Here is a 22,794-nt window from a genome sequence, read left to right as displayed (position 1 = left end):
TTACATATTCTGTTTATAATTTCCCATACTTTATCTCCTCCCAGGTCCTCCCCACTTTCCTCTCATTACAACTCCAGGCTTTCTTCTTCTTTTTCTTTTTTGCAAACAAACAAACAAACAAGAAGAGACAAAGAAATAGCAGAAGCACATGCACAGATACATACGTACATAATACACATACACATAGACACACACAACCCCACAAAAATGCAAAATTTGAAACTGTAATGTTTAAGAGCTGTGAGGCAAAAACAGTGCTGAGACAAAGAACGATGAGAAAAATGTCTTCCAAAATACCACTGAGTTCATTTTGTGTTGACCGTCTACTGCAGGGCATGGGCGCAGCTGTTAAATGTGGTTTGTATACCCAGTGAGATTGCATTTTTCTTTGTGAACACTTGTCAGTTGGAGATAGCTTCTTTGTTAGGGATGGGAAATTATGTCCACTTCCCTGTACTGGAGCTAATCCCCCACATCTGGCTTAGCTGTGTTCGTGCCCTGCGCATGGTTCCTCACTGAGTGTGAGTTAATATATATATCAGCCTGCAAGGCATCATTTCCTTTGTGTCTTTCATCCTCATGGGCTCTTGCAATCTTTCTGCCTCCTTTTCTGCAGGGTTCCCTAAGCCCTCAAGGAAGTGGTTTTATGGAGACATCTTGTTTAGGACTGAGTGTTCCCAAGTCTCCCACTCTGTGCACATTGTTCAGCTGTGTATCTATGAATTTGTTCCCATCTACTGCAGAACGAAGCTTCTTTGATGGTTGGCTGAATGGAGACAGTTATCGCTAGGTATAGCTGTGGGGAACCAAAATATTTCCGCTATTGAATATTTTTGAGATCCAGCCTTTGGTCTCACTAAACATGGAGCACCGGAAAGCTCCAGCCCACTATTGTATTGTTAATGCCAGTAAGGCTACTATTGTTTACCATGGCCTCAGGGTAATATGCCTCTTATTTGCATCTCTGTGGACCTAAGCATCTGAATAGGCCCTCACCTGGGCAGGGAGGGCAGAGGTGTGTGAGTAACTTGTGAGGATGGAAGGTTAGGAGTTAGGGGCAAGCAACCAGAGAGCAGAGAGAACAAAGAGAGATGGTTCCCTCGTGGTGTTGGCAGGATGGTTAAGAAACACCAGAAAAGATGGCTAATAAAGAAATGACTCTAGTTCTACAACGTGGAACTGAGAGCTCTCTGAAGATGACAAGATGCCCAAGTTTGGTCTTTATCGAAGTTGGGTTGCTAGAAGCTTCCAGGTCCACACACCCCCACTCAGGTAGAACCTCATGGTTGTCGTGGGTTAAAGCTGAGACATGCCGGGCCATGACATATAGCAAAATGTCATTATGAGTTGATGGGGAATGTACTGTGTATGTTTATCTTATTGATTGTTAAATAAAATACTGTTTGGCCAATGAGACAGCAAGTAGACAGGACTAGGAGTCAAAGAGGATTCTGGGAAATGTAGTAGAGAAGTGCTGATCCAGACAGGAAGTGACATAGCAAGGAGACTCATATTTAAGTGAAGGAGAAACTGGAAGGGCCTTCTTTTCCCCTCTGCTCCTGCTCCAGCGGCACAATGTGATCCACCGACCAGAAGGGATGCCAACAAGGTGTCCGATAAGATAAGTCTTATAACATATTTAGATGTATGATAATTAAGACTGAGCTAACAGATGAGGAATCCTAGTCATTGGCCAAGCAGCTTTGAACCTAATACAAGTTTCTGTGTATTCATTTGGGCCTAACTTGGGCGGGCAGCTTCTGTAAATCATACACGTGGCGGTGGGGCTCAGTGGTGTTTGGTGGAAAGATTTATCGTAACAATGAGTCATTATAGCCGGGCGTTGGTGGCACACGCCTTTAATCCCAGCACTCGGGAGGCAGAGGCAGACGGATCTCTGTGAGTTCCAGACCAGCCTGGTCTACAAGAGCTAGTTCCAGGACAGCCTCCAAAGCCACAGGGAAACCCTGTCTCGAAAACCCAAACCAAACCAAACCAAAACAAAACAAAAAAACAATGAGTCATTACATTGGTACAGCCATTGAGCTGAATAACAGTATTTGACTTTTCCTATGTCCATGGCCCATCTTTTCCCAGGTTCTTGGCTACCTGGCCAGTGTTAGGTATGGGTTCCATTTTTTGGAGTGGGTTTTCAACCCAATTAGATAGCTGGCCTCTGATATAAGGGCCCAAAAAACCTGTAGCTAGACACGTGTAGCTCGTCATGGAGAATCTACTACTGGCTTCTGTTTTAACTTGCCATAGAATGATGCTGACTCTCAGTGACTGTACTCACAGATGAATGCAACAATCAACCATCATCAGGACAGTCTCATCAGTTGGTGGCAGTAAACAGACACGCAATTGGTCAGGTAGCAGGGGACAAGAGACTTCAGAATTCTAAGCTATAAACTGGCATCTGTATTACAGCCTCTGTGAACCTGTGTGGAAAAGCTGTGGACTCACTGTCAAGGCTGGATGGTGCAGAGTGCAGAATGTTTTTCTCACAAGATGGCCTTCTAGAAAGAATGATAAGTGAGTTCATTTGAAAGCAAGGGCATGGACAGAATACCCTGGCATGCCCACCTCGTCTTTGTGGGAAAGGCAAAGAACTGGGAGGAATATTCTTGGCTCTTTTCACATGACCAAAGGAAGATGATAAGACATAACACCTGGTGTAGTCCCTCTCTAAACTTGTATTTGTTTAAACTAACTGCAGATGTCACTTCATGTTTTGCTTGTCTTAACAGTAAAAGTGAGAAATGCTTTGTACTACTCTTGAATGCTAGGGCTTTGAAGCCCTGCTTACTTCATGCTGATGTCTTGGTACATCCTTCAATCTGTGAAGATTTAGCCTTGATGGCCAGGGTGGGTTAACAACAGCCCCCTCTTTCAAGGCTGAGGTATCATTGTGGAAAGGGAAAGGAAAGCTTGTAAGAGCAAGAGGTGGTGGTCTGACAAAAGGAAACATGGTATTTCTTTCTTTCATTTTTAAAAATTAGTTCAAATTAGGAACAAGATTGTTTCATATGTCAGTCCCTTCTTCCTCTCCCTCCCCTCTCCCCAACTCCTGACCTACCCTCTACTCCATCCACCCTCCACTCCCCAGGCAGGGTAGGGGCCTCTAGGGGGGTTCCCCAAAGTCTACCACATCATCCTGGGCCTGGCCTAGGCCCTCCCCCATGTGTCCAGGCCAAGAGTGCATCCCTTCATGTGGGATGGGCTCTCAAAGTCCCTTCTTACACCAGGGAAAAAAACTAATCTACTACCAGGGGCCCCATAGAGTGCCAAGGCCTCCTCAATGACATCCACATTCAGGGGTCTGGATCAGTCCTGTGCTGGCCTCCCAGACAGAAGTCTGGGGAAACAGTATTTCAAACACAGCAAAACAGTTATACATATAAATTCATAGTGCTTGTGATTGTGACAGCATGTACAAGAGCTGTGCAAGGTCAAGCTAGAGTGAATCTCAGCCTGGAGATGGGAGGCAGCTACTCTAGTTGGGTAGCGATTTACAGTTTGTGACTGTTAGGAGAGAGAGAGCTCATTTCCTTTAGGAGTGTGGCCCCTGAGAGGTTGGCCATATTCCACTGGAAGGACACATATCCAGGAGTAGATGGGCAGCACAAACTGTAGTTGATGTTTATTTATTTTTTTAAAGAGAACATAAAATTGGATGGGTGGGGAAGGGGATATGAATTATGGAGGAGTTGGGGGATGGGATATTATAAAAATTATGAATGATCAATAAATTTATCAGCACTGAATAGGTCTCCACAGATGTAGCACCTAGAAACCATAACAATGACCAAGATGTTCCTAAAGGATCAAGCAGTAGTGGGACTTGTATCTTGGCTGCAACCAAGAGCTCTTTTTTTTCTTTTTTTCAAGAATTTAATGTGTATTGACAGCCTGTCCCTCATTCACACCATCTTGAGGCTTCACTATCAATAATTATTAATCTTTTCATCATATGAAAGTAACTTTTGAAATTTATCCATTAGTGAAATTCTGTAGCATTCACTACCTTGTATTGTAACTTTTCTCTTCCATGATTAGCTCAGCTTACTTTTTTTCCATGTGTCCCATCTGTAGTGAGCTACATAGACAGAGTTAACTATTCACTATAGAATCATTGAAGACTTTTTCATAGTGTCATGCAGGCTTCTAATGCACACAATAAGACAGTAAATGGTGGTGGTGGTGGTGGTGGTGTGTGTGTGTGTACACATGCATGAGTACCAAGGCATATGTGTGAAAGTCAAAGAACAATTTGTGGGAGTTGGTTCTTTAATAACAACATGCAGGTCCCAGGAATTGAACTCAGGTAGGTCATCAGACATAGCAATGTGTGCCATTAACTACAGAGATAGCTCATACTCACCTATGATTTTTTTCAATTAGCATATACATATATTTATGTAAAAAGAGCAATAATGGCAATATGTTATGCATCAATAGCAGCAACAGCTTTTCCAGGTTCTACAGTCCTTTGAACAAAATTGTAGAGACATCCAGCACACTCCCATTTAAAAAAAACAAACAAAAACAAAAATACAAACAAACAAACAAACAAACAACAACAAAGTAAAAAACAAAATCTCAGAAAACAGCACAGTTCTGTTACTCTTGTGGCACTTGTCACCATTTTTTTTTAAATTAGCTTCTCAGTCATCATCTGGGAGGAAACCATTCTGAGCTACATCATTAAAAACAGCTCTGATAAAGCATGCTCAGTACTATGTATCATAAAGCAGGTCCCCATATGAGTGAGTACATATCATATTTGTCTTTTTGTGTTTGGGTTACCTCGCTCAGAATGGTTTCTTCGAGTACCATCCATTTTCCTGCAAATTTCAAGATTCCATTGTTTTTTTCTGCTGAGTAGGACTCCATTGTGTAAGTGTACCACAATTTCTCTATCCATTCTTCGGTTGAGGAGCATCTAGGCTGCTTCCAGTTTCTGGCTATTACAAATAATGCTGCTATGAACATGGTTGAACATATGCCCTTGTTATATGAATGTGCTTCTTTAGGGTATATGCCTAGGAGTGGAATTGCTGGATCTTGTGGTAGACTCATTCCCATTTTCTTGAGGAGTCGCCATACTGATTTCCACAATGGCTGTACATGTTGGCACTCCCATCAGCAGTGGAGGAGTATTCCTCTTTCTCTGCATCCTCTCCAGCATAAACTGTCATTGGTATTTTTGATTTTAGACATTCTGACAGGAGTAAGATGGTATCTCAGAGTTGTTTTGATTTTCATTTCCCTGATGACTAAGGATGTTGAACACTTTCTCATTTGTCTTTGAGCCATTTTAGATTCCTCTATTGAGAATTGTCTATTTAGTTCTGTTCCCCACTTTTTAATTGGGTTGTTTGGTGTTTGGGGGACTAGCTTCTTGAGTTCTTTGTATATTTTGGAGATCAGCCCTCTGTCAGATGTGGGGTTGGTGAATATCTTTTCCCAGTCTTTGGGCTTCCGTTTTTGTCTTGTTAACTGTCTCCTTTGCCTTACAGAAGCCAAGAGCTCTTTCTAATTGGACTTAAGGCCTGATCAGCTTCAGTAAAATCATGCCCGTGTGCTGGACACTTGGCCAAAAAGTGAGTGTTAATAATATCATGGGTCTTAGAGGAGAACCCACTATCGCCAGTTTACTAGGACAGCATAATCCCTAACTTCATTCTGTATACTTTCCCAATACTCACAGGTAAGTGTGGCTTTTACCACTAATCAAGGTAACTTCTTTTTGCAACATATGGAGACCATTACAGAAAATCACAACTGTTAAAAAATGCAGAGGTCACTCTGTTGTGCTGCAGGTGCCCCAGCCTCAGGTGAATCTGGGCACTGCTCTGCCCTGTCCCCAACCTTCTCCATCAACCCCTGCTTGATTCTGCCTGAACCCCCTCCCCCCACAAGAGTGGACCTGCCCTGACCAGAAGGCCCACCCTAAATCTGGACATACCTCACCCCTGTCTACACTCTGCCCTCTGTCCTGTGGCTGGGGCCTTCTGTCCTGTGGCTGGGGCCCTCTGTCCTGCAGCTGGGGCCTGAGCCTCAGGTAAGTCTGGGTGCTGCTCTGCTCCCCAACCTTCCCTATCAACCCCTGCTTGCTTCTGCCTGAGCCTACCCTGACAAGAGTGCACCTGCCCAGACCAGGAAGGCCCACCCTGAGTCCTGACACACCCACCCTTATTTCCCCACCACTTTCTTCCATCCTGCTACTGCTAGAGGCTGAGCTCTCCGCCAGCCACCAGAGAGAGGGAGAGACCCCACTTGCACTCCCTGGAAGAAGGGATGGGAAGAAGACAGAGTAAGAACACACTCAACAACAGAAAGACCAATATGACACCACCAGAATCTAGGGACTCCACAACAGCAAGAACTGAGAAGCCCAACACAGAGGATGAAGAAGAGATGGACCTCAAAAATTATCTTAGGAAGATGATAGAGACCTTTAAAGAGGAAACAAGAAAATTCCTTAGAGAAATAGAAGAAAAAACAAGCAAAAAATTACATGAGATGGAGGAAAAGACAAACCAAAAAATTCAAGAAGTAAACAAATCTCTTAAAGAGTCTGAAGAAAGCCAACAAATAATAACCAAACAAATGAAGGAAGTACTTGAAACAGTTCAAGGCATGAAACCTGAAATAGAAACAAAGAAAACACAGAATGAGGTGATGCTGGAATTTGAAAGGCTAGATAAACAATCTGGAACTAAAGATGTGAGTATAAACAATGTAATTCAAGAGATGGAAGAGAGAATCTCAGTCGTTGAAGACTCTCTAGAGAATATAAAGTCATCAACCAAAGAAAATCTCATTTCCAACAAATCCCTAACACAAAATATTCAGGAAATATGGGACACCGTGAAAAGGCCAAACCTAAGAATAATAGGTATAAAGAAGGTGAAGAAATACAGCTCAAAGGAACAGAAAAAATATTCAACAAAATTATAGAAGAAAACTTCCCCAACCTACAGAAAAGCAGCAAAGGAAAAAGGCCAAGTAACATATAAAGACAGACCTATCAGAATCACACCCGATTTCTCAATGGAAACGTTGAAAGCCAGAAGGTCCTGGATAGATATCCTACAAACACTAAGGGAGCATGGATGCCAACCCAGACTACTCTACCAGGCAAAACTTTCAATCACTAAAGATGGAGAGAACAAGATATTCCATGACAAAACCAGACTTAAACAATACATATCCTACAGAAAGTTTTAGATGAAAACTCCAACACAATGAAAATAACTACACTCACAAAAATAGGCAATAGATAATCCAACTTTAACAAACGAAAACAATCAGGAGGGCAAAATACACATACAATGATACCACCAACAATAAATCCAAAACAAACAAGAACTAACAATCAATGGACATTAATATCCCTCAATGTCAATGGTCTTGACCTGCCCATAAAAAGATACAGGTTAACAGAATGGATAGGAAGACAGAATCCATAATTCTGCTGTATACAAGAAACACACCTTAACTTCAAAGACAGGCATTACTTCAGAGTAAAGTGATGGGAAAATATTTTCCAATCAAATGGACCAAAGAAACAAGCTGGTGTAGCAATCCTAATATCTAACAAATTAGACTTTAAACTGAAAGCAATCAAAAGAGATGAAGAAGGGCATTTCATACTCATCACATACTCATCATACTTCATCAAGATGAAGTCTCCATCATGAACATCTATGCCCCAAATACGAAGGCACCCTCATTTGTAAAAGAGACATTATTAAAGCTCAAACTACACATAAAACTACACACACTTATTGCAGGAGACTTCAACACCCTGCTTTCACCACGACACAAGATCACCAGACAGAAACTTAACAAAGAAACAAAGGATCTAACAGAAGTTATGACCCAACTGGGTTTAACGATATCAATAGAGCATTCCATCCAAACACAAAAGAATATACCTTCTTCTCAGCGTCACATGGCACCTTCTACAAAATTGACCACATAGTTGGCAGCAGAGCAAACCTCCACCTATACAAAAGAATTGAAATAAACCCCTGTATCTCATCAGATCACCATGCTTTAAAGCTAGAATTAAACAGAAATACAAATTGCAGAAAACCTACAAGCTCGTGGAAATTGAATACCACCCAATTGCACCATTCCTGGGTTGAGGAAGAAATAAAAAAAGAAATTAAAGTCTTCCTGGAATTTAATGAGAATGCAGACACAACATACCCAAACTTATGGGACATTTTGAAATCAATGCTAAGAGGAAAGTTCATAGCACTAAGTGCCCACATGAAGAAACTGGAGAATAGTTACACTAGAGAGTTGACAGAACAACAGAAAGCTTTAGAGCAAAAAGAAACAAACTCACCATGGAGGAGTAGATCAGGAAATAATCAAACTGAGGGCTGAAATCAATAAACTAGAAACTAGGAAAACATTACAAAGAATCAATGAAACAAAGAGTTGTTTCTTTGAGAAGATCAACAAGATAGACAAACCTCTATCCAAACTAACCAAAAGGTAGAGCGAACACATGCTAATTAACAAAATCAGAAACAAAAAGGGGGTTATAACAACGGACACTGAGGAAATCAAAAGAATCTTCGGGTCATACTTTGAAAACCTGTACTCCACAAAGTTCGAAAATCTAAAGGAAATGGACAGTTTCCTGGATAGATATCACTCACCAAAATTAAACCAAGATCAGATAAGCAGTTTAAATCGACCTATAACCCCTAATGAAATAGAAGCAGTCATCAAAAGCCTCTCTGTAGGAAGCCGGTTCCTGCATTATAATGCTGCCTGAAGACACCAAGGTGTGAATTACTTCACAGGCGCTGGGTAATCTCCATTCCTTTGATCTCTGCCTATCCCGTGGCTCATTCTTCCCTGAGGAGCTGAAGCCATTCATAGGGTAATACGTCCCAGGCGGCTGGTCAGCCTTTTATATAGGGATGGTTTTTCTTCGTTCAATGTCTCTGCTCAGTCTAATGCATTAAAGCTTGTCTGCAGAAGGATCCGAGTGTCCTGCGTGTGTTTCTTGCTGGCGAGGAATACAGAGTGGGCGCGGGACATATGGTGCCGAAACCCGGGAACGCTTAACATCTCCAGCACCTCAGAGACCCCTCTAACAGGGCGGATTCAGAACTGCAGGGTGGTAAGTTCAGAGAGGTATGCTTCATTCCGACACCTTCCCTTTTGACTTTGCTTTTAATTTGCCACCACTATGGGATGGAAAAGCCTTAATTCTAGTCTTTATTCTAATTTTGTTCACATTGGTCTTATATTATGCCCACCGTGGCTGATGTTCCAGTTCGAGACCAAGCTTACCCCAGGTAGCCTCCAGCATTATGGGCTCTTCAAAACAGAGAGACCTAATTAAAAATTATATAGAGATTGAGGCTTGCCGTCCCATGGTAGCAGAGAGTCAAAAAATGCTTAAAGAGGTACAGGATAGTATATCAGAAACCGAACGAGATGAGAGAATAGGAGCTCGAAAAAGGAAGGACATGTCCAAGGAAAAAGGCCCTCCCCAGGATATAAAAAAAGGGGGAGAGAAAATAGGGAATAACCGGTCACACCCCGGTGAATTTAAGAGAAATAAAGATTTAAAACCTAGCCTCTGCCCTACAACGAAACTAGAGGTCTTGGAGCAGAGCAGTTCAGACTCTGAGATTTTAGACTCTAACAAGGAAACAGAGCTAGAGGAGGAGCTGCCAAAAATAAAAGCAAATATGAGGCCACCGCCTGTTAATCCAGCGGGTGTGCTTCCATCAGCACCGCCACTATTTGGTACTGACTCTTTTTTACCATTAGAGGAGCGAAGGAAATTGCAGATGGCTTTCCCAGTCTTTGAAAATGAGGGGGCAAGAATACATGCTCCCGTAGACTATAATCAGATTAAAGAATTGGCTGAATCAGTCCGGAAGTATGGGGTCAATGCCAATTTTACAACAATACAAGTAGAAAGACTAGCAAACTATGCTATGACACCCACTGATTGGGAGACAACAGTAAAAGCAGTGCTCCCCAATATGGGACAATATATGGAGTGGAAGGCTCTTTTTTATGATGCAGCCCAGGCACAGGCAAAGGCCAATGTCACAGCAGAAAATGAAAATCAGAGACAATGGACCTTTGAAATGCTGACAGGACAGGGGCCACATGCCCTCAATCAAACTAATTACATTTGGGGCGTATATGCCCAGATATCAGCTGCCGCCATTAAAGCATGGAAGGCATTGACAAAAAGAGATGAATCAGGTGGACATCTTACAAAGATAGTCCAGGGGCCCCAGGAGCCATTCTCAGACTTTGTGGCCAGAATGACAGAGGCTGCTAGCCGGATATTCGGTGATGCAGAACAAGCCATGCCTCTGATTGAACAATTAGTCTTTGAACAAGCAACTCAAGAATGCCGAGCAGCCATAGCTCCACGGAAAAGTAAAGGTTTACAGGACTGGTTAAAGATCTGCAGAGAACTCGGAGGGCCACTTACTAATGCAGGCTTGGCCGCAGCCATCTTACAAACCCAAAGGCGCCGAAATACGTCTGCCTGCTTTAACTGTGGAAAAACAGGTCACCTTAAAAAGGATTGTAGAGCCCCTGAAAGGATTAGAGAAGTGGAGTTGTGCAGGCGCTGTGGAAAAGGTTATCATAGGGCCAGCGAATGCAAATCCGTGCGGGACATAAAAGGTAGGCTTTTACCCCCTAGGGAGGAACCTAAAGTGTCCCAACCAAAAAACGGGCTGCGGGGCCCATGGTCCCAGGGCCCTCAAAAATATGGGAACCAGTTCCAGAAAAGCAACTCAGAGAAGGAAGGGACTCCCGAGGACACTCCGGAGTGGACCTGTGTGCCGCCTCCGACTTCTTATTAATGCCCCAAATGAATGTTCAGCCGGTCCCAATCCAGTCTCCGGGGCCTTTACCCCCCGCTACCATTGGGCTTATTTTGGGCCGAGGTTCCTTGACCTTACAAGGACTCATTGTGTATCCTGGAATCGTAGATCCATATCATAAGGAAGAATTCCAGGTCCTCTGCTCCAGCCCTCGGGGCGTGTTCTCCATAAAGCAGGGAGATAAGATCGCACAATTAGTGCCATTGCCCTCCCCTGGGGATAGAGAGAATTACACCTCCCGAAAAAGAGCCTTGGGCTCTACCGGTAATGATTCAGCTTATCTGGCCATACCCCTAGATGAGAGACCAACTATGAAATTATTGGTTAATAAAAAAGAATTTGAGGGGATTACAGATACAGGGGCTGACAAAAGCATCATTTCATTGCATTGGTGGCCGAAATCCTGGCCTACTGTGACTTCATCACATTCTCTTCAAGGCCTTGGATATCAATCCTCTCCAGCTGTCAGTGCTGCTGCCTTGGTCTGGCGGAGCACCGAGGGCAGGCAGGGACGCTTTACCCCCTATGTCTTGCCCCTCCCAGTAAATCTGTGGGGGCGAGATGTGTTACAAGCCATGGGCATGACCCTGACCAATGAGTATTCCCCTCAGGCATCAGCTATTATGACAAAAATGGGCTATGTACCAGGAAGGGGCCTGGGCAGAAGGGAGCAAGGTAGAATAGAGCCCATTGAACAAAAAAGGAATCAAAGCAGAATGGGACTGGGTTTTATTTAGGGGCCATTGAGGCTTCACGACCCATACCGTGGAATACAGAGGACCCGGTATGGGTCTCTCAATGGCCATTATCCTCTGAAAAGCTGGAAGCAGTCACAAGACTTATACAGGAGCAAGAACAGTTGGGGCATTTAGAAAGTTCTACTTCTCCCTGGAACAGCCCAATTTTCATTATAAAAAAGAAATCTGAAAAATGGAGGTTGCTCCATGACCTGCGGGCTATTAATAACCAAATGCGCCCTCTGGGCCCTGTCCAGAGAGGCCTCCCTTTGCTTTCTGCGCTACCCCAAAATTGGAAGCTTCTTATTATAGATATTAAGGACTGTTTTTTCTCCATCCCCCTCTTTCCTCGGGACCGGCAGAGGTTTGCCTTTACTGTTCCCTCACTCAATCACATGGAACCAGACAAGAGGTACCAATGGAGGGTGCTCCCACAGGGCATGGCCAATAGTCCAACTATATGCCAATTGTATGTCCAAAAGGCATTGGAACCTGTAAGGAAGCAGTTTACATCCATGATTATGATTCACTATATGGATGATATTCTTATCTGCCATAGGAAGATAGAGGTCCTGCAACAAGCCTTCCCCATGCTGGTAGCTGAGTTAAAACAATGGGGACTGGAGATAGCATCAGAAAAGGTCCAGGTCTCAGATACTGGTCTCTTCCTGGGCTCAGTAATTACCCCAACAAAAATAATCCCACAAAAAATAGAAATACACAAGGATCATCTAAGAACCTTAAATGACTTCCAGAAACTCTTGGGGGATATAAATTGGCTGAGACCCTTTTTAAAGATCCCCTCTACAGATTTAAAACCCCTTTTCGACATCCTGGAAGGTGAGCCTCATATTTCTTCCCCCAGAAGCTTTACTCCGGCTGCTTGTCAAGCCCTACAAAAAGTAGAAAAGGCCTTGCAGGATGCACAATTGCATCACATAGATGAGACATTGCCATTCAGCCTATGCGTCTTTAAAACGGCTAAGTTACCGACCGCTGTCTTATGGCAGCATGGGCCGTTGCTTTGGATTCACCCAAATGCTTCCCCCGCTAAGATCATTGATTGGTATCCGGATGCTGTCGCACAGCTCGCACTTCGGGGAATAAAAGCAGCTGTCGCTCATTTTGGCAGGGACCCTCATCTCTTGATTGTACCTTACACCGCTGCGCAAATTCAAACACTAACAGCTACTTCTAATGACTGGGCGGTGTTAGTTACCTCCTTTTCAGGGAAAATTGATAATCATTTCCCAAAACATCCAATCCTACAATTTACACAAAATCAGGCTATAGTGTTTCCACAGATGACAGCAAAGCATCCAATCCCGAATGGGACGGTGGTTTATACTGATGGTTCCAAAACCGGTGTAGGGGCTTATGTTATAGGGAATAAGGTAGTTTCTAAACAATTCAATGAAACCTCACCCCAGATCGTTGAATGCCAAGTGGTGCTGGAAGTCCTTGAGGCCTTTCCGGGGCCACTTAATATTGTATCAGATTCCTCCTATGTGGTTAATGCAGTCAACCTCCTTGAAACTGCTGGTATAATACGACCCTCCAGCAGAGTTGCAGGTATCTTTCAAAAAATACAAATTACCCTATCAAACAGGAGGTTCCCTGTTTTTGTCACCCATGTTCGAGCACATTCGGGGCTCCCAGGACCTATGTCCTCTGGGAATGATTTGGCAGACCGGGCCACAAAGCTGATGGCTGCCGCCTTGTCCACCCAGATACAAGCTGCACAAGAATTTCATCAGCGCTTTCATGTGACGGCTGAAACCCTGCGCCGTCGATTTGCTTTGACAAAGCAGGAGGCTAGACAAATCGTTACTCAATGTAAAAACTGCTATGAATTTTTACCTGCACCTCATGTAGGAATAAATCCGCGCGGCATTAGGCCGCTGCAGATATGGCAAATGGATGTTACGCATGTTGCCTCCTTTGGAAAACTCCAATATGTTCATGTCTCAATGGACACCTGCTCAGGCATAATTTATGCCACGCCTTTGACAGGGGAAAAGGCCGCGCATATGATTCAACACTGTTTAGAGGCTTGGGGTGCCTGGGGCAAACCTCATATCCTAAAAACAGATAATGGGCCGGCTTATACCTCTCAAAAGTTCCAGCACTTCTACAGACAGATGGAAATTACCCATCTAACTGGCCTTCCTTATAATCCTCAAGGACAAGGCATTGTGAAACGTGCCCATCGCACACTTAAGTCTTATTTAATCAAACAAAAGGAGGGAATGGGAGCATCCTTACCCTCGGTGCCAAGAGTTGCAATATCCATGGCACTCTTTACCCTTAATTTTCTAAACACCGACGTTCAGGGCCATACAGCGGCCAAGCGCCATACCTCAGAACCTGATAGATCTAAGGAAATGGTAAAATGGAAAGATGTCTTAACTGGTCTTTGGAGAGGCCCGGATCCTATTCTCATAAGATCCAGGGGAGCGGTATGTGTTTTTCCACAGGATGAAGAAAATCCTCTGTGGATCCCAGAAAGACTCACCCGAAGAGCCTCTGCAGACCTTCAAAAGTCGAAACTCCACCCTCTACCCCCGGGAGTTGAGAGCCGCTATTGTTATCCAGATTAACTCCTGTCCTTGGCGGAGAGATGGCGAGGGGTGGGGGTATAATTGTTCGATGCAGCCGTTTACAGATTGCTGTTATTTTTGGCTGGTCTGTGAGAAAAGGGGTGGATATGCAGCCGCCTGCGAAATGCTGTTACTCCTTTGGCTGGCATGTAAGCTCCAGGGCTCAAACCAAGAGATCATCCAAGCGCTTATATTTTTGGCTACTAAGCGATAGGCCGCCGGCCAGACAGCTCTTGCACACCCGGAGCCTAGGCTCACTGCACAGGGTAGAGTGTCTGGTTTGTGCAGCCCCAAAAAGAGGGATGCTGAGCATAGGCATCGCACAGAGTTGCCTATTATACAGGCTTCTCTGGGAGGTACGTTGACCTGCATAAGGGTTACCTGCCTTGAGAATTTCCCTTTCCCAGAAAAACGGCAGAGGACAGGTCGGGAGTACTTCGGGTCAAACTGACAGCCTGATGGTGACTCTCGTACACAGTCTTAATGTTTGATTTTGGGAAGGTCAACCCCTGCCTCTATCCCTCAACATATGGGTGACCTATTTGCTTGTAATAATATAAAGCCTTTTCATTAATTAATAAAAAAAGGGTGATATGTAGGAAGCCGGTTCCTGCATTATAATGCTGCCTGAAGACACCAAGGTGTGAATTACTTCACAGGCGCTGGGTAATCTCCATTCCTTTGATCTCTGCCTATCCCGTGGCTCATTCTTCCCTGAGGAGCTGAAGCCATTCATAGGGTAATACGTCCCAGGCGGCTGGTCAGCCTTTTATATAGGGATGGTTTTTCTTCGTTCAATGTCTCTGCTCAGTCTAATGCATTAAAGCTTGTCTGCAGAAGGATCCGAGTGTCCTGCGTGTGTTTCTTGCTGGCGAGGAATACAGAGTGGGCGCGGGACACCTCTCAACCAAAAAAAGCCAAGGGCCAGATGGCTTCACTGCAGAATTCTACCAGAAATTCAAACAAGATCTAATACCAGTACTCCTCAAATTGTTCCACACAATAGAAGCAGAAGGGATATTATCAAACTCTTTTTACCAGGCTACAATCAAGCCACACAAAGGCAACTACAGACCAATCTCCTTCATGAACATCAATGCAAAAATACTCAACAAAATATTGGTGAATCGAATCCAAGAACACATCAGAAAAATCATCCACCATGATCAAGTAGGCTTCATCCCAGGGATGCAAGGATGGTTCAACACATGAAAATCCATCAATGTAATCCACCATATAAACAAACTGAAAAAGAAAAACCGCATGATCATCTCACTAGTTGCTGAAAAAGCCTTTGAGATAATCCAACATCCCTTCATGATTAAGATTTTGGAGAGAACAGGAATAACAGGAACATATCTAAACATGATAAAAGCAATATACAGCAAACCAACAGCCAACATCAAACTAAATGGAGAGAAACTCAAAGCGATTCCTCTAAAATCAGGAACAAGACAAGGCTGTCCACTCTCTCCATATCTCTTCAATATTGCACTTGAAGTCCTAGCTAGAGCAATAAGACAACAAAAGCAGATCAAGGGGATACAAATTGGAAAGGAAGAAGTCAAACTTTCACTGTTTGCAAATGATATGATAGTCTACCCGAAAAACTCTACCAGGGAACTCCTACGGCTGATAAACCCCTTCAGCAAAGTAGCAGGATACAAAATTAACTAAAAAAATCAGTAGCCCTACTATATACAGATGATAAATCCAATGAGAAAGAAATCAGAGAAACATCATCAGTCTTCACAGTATCCACAAGCAACATTAAATATCTTGGGGTAACACTAACCAAAAAAGTGAAAGACCTGTACTGTAAGAACTTTGAGTCTTTAAAGAAAGAAATTAAAAGGGAGGGAGAAGGGAACTGGGATTGTCATGTAATTCAATCTCATTTGTAATTCAAATAAAAAAGTCAAAAAAAGAAAGAAATTAAAGAAGATACCAGAAAATGGAAAGATCTCCCATGCTCTTGGATAGGTAGAATCAACATAATAAAAATGGCAATCATGACAAAAGTAATCTACAGATTCAGTGCAATCCCCATCAAAATCCCAACACGGTTCTTCACAGATTTTGAAAGAACAATACTCAACTTTATATGGAAAAACAAAAAAACCAGGATAGCCCAAACAACTCTGTACAATAAATAATCTTCTGGAGGCATCACTATCCCTGACTTCAAGCTCTATTATAGAGCCATAGTCCTGAAAACAGCTTGGTATTGGCACAAAAATAGACAGATCAATGGAGTGAATTAAAAACCCTGATATTAACCCACACACCTATGAACATCTTATTTTTGACAAAGATGCTAAATCTATACAATTGAAGAAAGATAGCATCTTCAACAAATGGTGCTGGCACAAGTGGATTCAGACATACAGAAGACTGCAGATATATCCATATCTGCCACCAGGCACAAAACTTATGTGCAAATGGATCAAAGATCTCAACATGAATCCTGCCACACTGAATCTTCCAGAAGAGAAAGTGGGAGGTACCTTTGAATGAATTGGCACAGGAGCCTGCTTCCTGACCATTATACCAGTAGCACAGACATTAATATCTGCAATTAATAAATGGGACCTCCTGAAACTGAGAAGCTTCTGTAGGGCCAAGGACACAGTCAGTAAGACAAAATGACAGCCCACAGAATGGGAAAAGTTCTTCACCAACCCCAAATCTGACAGAAGGCTGGTCTCCAAAATATACAATGAACTTAAGAAGCTAGCCACCAAAGCAGCAAACAATGAAACTAAAAAGTGGGGTGCAGAACTAAATAGAGAATTCTCAACAGAGGAATCTGAAATGGCTGAAAGATACTTAAGAAAGTGCTCAAAATCCTTGGCCATCAGAGAAATGCAACTCAAAACAACTCTGAGATACCACCTGTCAGAATGGCCAAAACCAAAACACCAATGACTATCTATGCTGGATAGGATGTGGAGTAAAAGGAACACTCCTCCATTGCTGGTGGGAGAGCGAACTTGTAGGACCACTTTTGAAATCAATATGGTGGTTGCTCAGAAAAATGGGAATCAGTCTACCTCAAGATCCAGCAATTCTTCTCTTGGGCATATACCCAAATAATGCACATTCATACAACAAAGCCAAATGTTCAACCATGTTCATAGCAGCATTGTTTGTAACATCCAGAACCTGGAAGCAACCTAGATTCCCCTCAGCTGAAGAATACATAGAGAAAATGTGGTACGTTTATACAATGGAGTACTACTCAGCAGAAAAGAGCAATGGAATCTTGAAAATCGCATGCAAATAGATGGAATTAGAAGAAACCATCCTGATTGAGGTAACCCAGTCACAAAAAGACAAACATGGTATGTGCTCACTCATATATGAATTTTAGACATAGAGCAAAGGATTACCAGCCTATAATTCTCTTCACCAAAGAAACTAGGAAAAATAATGACTCTAAGGGAAAAATGCATGGACCTCAGGAATGGGAAGGGGCATTGACTCTCCTGAGCTAATTGGGAGCATGAGGGTAGGGGAGAGGGAGCTGCCAGAATGAGAGGAGCAGAGGAGAGGAGAGGAGGAAATGTAGTATCAGAAATATTGGGTTGGGGGAACAATAGAGGAGAGCAGGATGAGAGATACCATATTAGAGGGAGTCATTATAGGTCCGAGTAGAGATCTGGCACTAGGGAGATTTCCAGAGACCTACAAGGATGACACAAACTGACAATTTATGCAATGGTGGAGTGGATAACCTATGTGCCCTTCCCCTTTAATGAGACTGATGACTACTTTTTATGCCATCCTAGAACCCTCATCCAGTGGCTGTTGGAGGCAGAGGCAGACATCCACAGATATACACTGAACTGAACTTGGGAACTTAGTTGCAGAGAGGGAGGAATGAAGATTAAATGGGTGGGTACCAGGCTGGTGAAACCCACTGAAACAGCTGACCTGAACAAGGGGGAGCACATGGACCCCAGACTGCTGTCTTGGAGGCCAGCACAGGACTGATCCAGACCCCTGAACATGGATGTCAATGAGGAGGCCTCTGCATTCTAGGGGGGCCCTGGTGCTGGATTAGTATTTTTCCGTGGTGTAGTAAGAAGGGACTTTTGGAGCCCATCCCAGGTGAAGGGGTGCACTCTTGGCCTGGACACATGGGGAAGGGCCTAGGCCCGGCCCATGATGATGTGGTGGTCTTTGGGGATTCCCCCATTGAGGGCCCTATCCTGCCTGTGAAATGGAGGGTGGATCGGGTGGGAGGTAGGTTGGGGATGGAGGGAGGGGTTGGGGGAGAGAGAAGGAGAAGGGATTGACATGTGAAACAAGCTTGTTCCTAATTTGAACTAATAAAAAAAAGGAAAATAAAAAATATATAAAAAGGCAGAGGTCAAGCTATTGTTAGTGGATACATTTATAATGCACCTCCTGCATCCAAGGCTCAGGAAACATTGAATAAGAGGGGACACAAAGACTGTAATGGCCAGAAGAGAAGCCTACTGTGAGACTGTGTCTCTTAGAAATGGCAGGAAATCTGCAGCCATAATATCTCAACAATTTGGCTGCCTAAAAAAGACCTGAAACAGAAGAATTAGAGGGTGGGTTCATGGGATGAATTAGAGGGTGGAAACGGAAAGAGGGGAAATCATGTAATTATATTATAATTAATAAACGAAAAGAACTTTTTATTATTTTATATGTATGGGTATTTTGTCTGAGTGCATGTCTGTGCACCATGTTTAGGCCTGGTTCCTGAAGCCAGAAGAGAGTGTCAAAAATCATGTACTTGGAGTTACAGATGGTTGTGAGCTGTCATGTCAGTGCTGAGACTCAAACCTGTGTCTTCTGGAAGAGCAGCCAGTGCTATTCACTGCTAAGCCATGTCTCTAGCCCCCACATTAAAAAAACTCATTTCTTTTTTAATTTTCAGTAATGAATCAATATTCCTATTAGGCATCCACAGTTTTTTTAAGCCATACTTTAGGATATCTGTATGCTAGATGTATTTTAGTAAGGCATTAAATACTATATTAGACACAAGATAAAGCATCATTTGTATTTATTACTGCAAATCCTAAAAGTAATAGGGTTATATAATAACCATTATCACTATAGTGTAAAGATGAAACCATTAACAACATTTAAATCACGATTTAAATATTATCTATAATGTTAAACTACTGTTCTAAATCTATTTTTGTCTTTTCTTAGTTTGTTTTTAGAGTAAACAATAAAGTGCCAGGGGGTCCCTCCATACCCACAGATTATTCAGGAGTCAAACATTTGAACAGAAATTTGCATCTATAGTGAACATGCTCAACCTCTGTGTTCAAAATTCCCTCAACATTATAGCTGTTTACATAGAACTTACCCTGTGTTCGACACTTCTAGTAATCGAGATGATTTAAAGTATACAAGAGGATGTACAATTTATATGGAAATACTGAGACATTTAATGTAAGACACTTGTGCACACATTTTAGCACCCTTGGGGTGGTGGTTCCTGACCCAATTCCCTGACTGTACTGAGGAATAGATAGAACTTAACCAAATGCCTGGGGCCAAGGTCTTCATGAAAGCTGGACTTAGACAATAAATACAATTATTCATTGAGATTGCTTCATCATTGTTTTTGGTGTGAAGGCAAATATTTATTTCCTGGAAACGTTTCATACACAATTATTAAGAAATTTAGATGTAATAAAGTTTCTCAGTGAGAAAGCTAAAGGTAAAAAAATTAATGATATGGATGGCTTATATTGTTAATGAAAAGTTGACTCTCTATTATAGTAGTAAACTTCTCTACTTCTTAAAGAACAGTGTGAGTCTTTTAACTGAGTCATTGAAAGCCTGCTTGACTTGCTTGTTCCTCAAGGTTTAAATGAAAGGATTCAGCATGGGAGCAAGGGAAGTGGTGAGAACTGTCACACCCTTGTTGATAGCCACTGAGTCCTTTGCTGATGGTTTGACATAGATGAAGATGCAGCTTCCATAGGTGATGGAAACCACAATCAGGTGGGAAGAACAGGTAGAAAAGGCCTTTTTCCTCTGCTGGGCAGAAGGGAATCTGATAATGGTCCCGATTATATATACATAGGAAAGAACTACACACACAAGGGTCATGATAAACGTCAACACCGCACAAACTATCACCAAACGCTCTATGAGCCACGTGTCTGTGCACGAGATCTTCAGGAGGGGGGATGCATCGCAGAAAAAGTGGTCAATAACATTTGAGTCACAGAATTTCAGATTGAGGCCCAGGCTAAGTGGCGGCAGGACCACCCCCAAGCCAGCTGCCCAGCAACAGAGGATAAGCCTTTTACAGATCTTGCTGTTCATGATGGTGATATAATGCAAGGGTTTGCAGATGGCTACATATCTGTCATAGGACATGATGGCCAGGAGAAAAAATTCTGTCACACCAAAAAGATCAGTAAAAAATATCTGAATGGCACAGTTGTTATATGTAATCGTCTTGTCACCTGTTGAAATGTTGTATAAGTACCTGGGAATGCAAGCAGTTGTAAATGAGATTTCCAAGAGGGAGAAATTTTGTAGGAAAAAGTACATGGCAGTTTTTAGGTGTGAATCTATAAAGATGAGGGAGATGATTGTGAGGTTCCCAGTTATACTCAGCAGATAGGTGAGAAGCAGAAAGATGAAGATCAGTGTTTTTAGTTGTGGATCATCAGTCAGTCCCAGGAGGACAAACGTCGTAACTGTGAGGTTTCTCATAATTGAACTGCTACCTCTATCCAGTCTGCATTTAAAATTTAGAGATACCTGTTCAGGAGTAGCAATTACAAGGAGAAATATTATGAAACCCAACTCACAAGTGTTCACGCATTCTGTTTACAAACAAACACACTAGTTGCTTAGGTCCTATAAATAGGTAGTTTGATCTTTCCAGATTAGAATTAGAAAATCAAATTGCCTTATCTACAACACATTTCAAAATGTTACAGGTGCTTCATTCTCTTTGCATTTGATTCTTAGTTTGCTATTATTTTTTATTTAATTGCTCTTTGAGTTCATGTTTTTCCAAGCACTTGATTTGGCTGCTAATGCTTCATGAGACTTCGTTCCTCCTCAGAGGTTGAACCCTGAAGTCAAATCTCATACTCTCTTTGGCCTGTTCATGTGTCTCTTGAGGTTTTGTTATTTATATAAATCACACATAACACATAGTTTCAAGTTCATTGTTATAGGCTTTCTATTTGCTGTCTAATATGATAGAGTCTAGTATTATAATTATGAACACTCATATTTCCTTCAAACAACCCCTTCCTTAGTTATTACCCCATCTCTTCCTCTTAGTTTTCAGTTTAAAATTACATTATTATCTTATTATGAGATAAAAGAAAGGGAGTGTCTTGAGGGTAGGTTTATTGCATTTTATGATAAGTTACATATAAAATATATACTTGACAAGATCACCACAATTGCTATTGCTATTGATTTTGGAATGCACTGTAAATTTCACTATCAATACTATTAAGTAAAAATGACACATTTAAGACTGTCTTCCAAGGTATCTTAGCTTCACTGTCACTTAGATTTGTCCTAATACAGAAACAATGATATTATTCACACATATTCCAGGCTGAAACACTAAAAATGCAGTGTTTCTGAGCAACTGACACATTTGAGCTATTTCAGTCTGACCCATGAAACTTTTCTTGGTTAACATGTTCAGTTGTCAATAGACCAAAGTCATGTTTTGTCCATTATTTATATTGAACAATTATAGCAATATTGTCAAACACTATAGATTTCTGTTTCAATTTAGGGACTTTGTGAGTAGAATGAGTGTTTTCAAGCATACAACATGCATAGCACATTTTCATACCTTACCTTTGTGGCCCCATATGTGTTTTATCCATCACCTCTCTTCGTTGTAATTTTGAGACATTTGTTTTTCTTGCTGATGTTTTTATGTATCCCATTGTGTTTTATTATTTGCTAAAATAACTCTTTCTATTTTCTTGAATCTTTGAAAATGATTACTCCTCATATCAGCCAGATAACCAGTTATACCCGGAACACAAGTCCAAAATGAAATACTTGATGTCCACATCTATATTCTATTTCACTTTGAATCTTTTAATCAAACGAGTATGTTATGATTACTAATCTTTACAATAGGTTTCATGCTGAAATGGGTGTGTCAGTCTCCAGCAGCATGGGGCTCAAAGGGAATCCACACTACGAGGCATACTATGACATTTCCATCTAAGGGGTAAGGGGAAAGGCACACACTCTCTTGATAGTTTCCTTCTCTATTCTTCTGTATTCTCTATTTTTTATTTTCTTGGTGATTTTCTTCTCTCATTCTTGTTTTCCTTCTAACTCTATCCTTATTATTTTATTCTTGATGTTTTCATTCTAATTCTATTTTTATTATTTCTTATTCTCTCATTCCTGATGTTTTCCTTCTAACTCGTTTTGTTTTTTACCTTACAGCTTATATATCCCAGCAAAATCTTTTAAGCAATATGAAAATTACGTGGTTACATTCTGTTTTTCAAGTGAATGATTAAAATGAGTACAAGTAACAAAAAGCATGTCGTCCAT

The 22,794-nt window shown here is 42.0% G+C and overlaps 2 protein-coding genes across 2 annotated transcripts; one reads left to right on the top strand and one right to left on the bottom strand.

Annotated features, from left to right (window-relative positions):
* The first annotated feature begins 272 nt into the window (after window positions 1-272).
* On the top strand, window positions 273-11,013 carry LOC118239520 (igE-binding protein-like). Its single transcript, XM_035451353.1, has 3 exons — window positions 273-357; window positions 2,431-2,535; window positions 9,775-11,013. The coding sequence occupies exons 1-3, from the start codon at window positions 273-275 to the stop codon at window positions 10,872-10,874; spliced, it is 1,290 nt and encodes a 429-aa protein (XP_035307244.1). The 3' UTR covers window positions 10,875-11,013.
* Window positions 11,014-20,094: 9,081 nt separating this feature from the next.
* Window positions 20,095-20,955, bottom strand: LOC100773591 (olfactory receptor 6C2-like). Its single transcript, XM_027391858.1, has one exon. It carries the CDS (start codon window positions 20,953-20,955, stop codon window positions 20,095-20,097), a length of 861 nt encoding a protein of 286 aa, XP_027247659.1.
* Window positions 20,956-22,794: the final 1,839 nt, after the last annotated feature.

This window comes from Cricetulus griseus, assembly GCF_003668045.3.
Source record: "Cricetulus griseus strain 17A/GY chromosome 1 unlocalized genomic scaffold, alternate assembly CriGri-PICRH-1.0 chr1_0, whole genome shotgun sequence".
Classification (NCBI taxonomy): domain Eukaryota; kingdom Metazoa; phylum Chordata; class Mammalia; order Rodentia; family Cricetidae; genus Cricetulus; species Cricetulus griseus.
This window is presented reverse-complemented; position numbering and strand designations above follow the sequence as displayed.

Excerpts from the sequence above, each read along its gene's own strand:
- LOC118239520 (XM_035451353.1), top strand. The coding sequence starts at position 273 with ATGAGAAAAATGTCTTCCAAAATACCACTGAGTTCATTTTGTGTTGAC. Across the intron at positions 358-2,430 it reads GGGCGCAGCTGTTAAATGTG|CCTCTGTGAACCTGTGTGGA; the intron begins GTTTGTATACCC and ends TCTGTATTACAG. Across the intron at positions 2,536-9,774 it reads CCTTCTAGAAAGAATGATAA|CACCGCCACTATTTGGTACT; the intron begins GTGAGTTCATTT and ends TGCTTCCATCAG.
- LOC100773591 (XM_027391858.1), bottom strand. The coding sequence starts at position 20,955 with ATGAGAAACCTCACAGTTACGACGTTTGTCCTCCTGGGACTGACTGAT.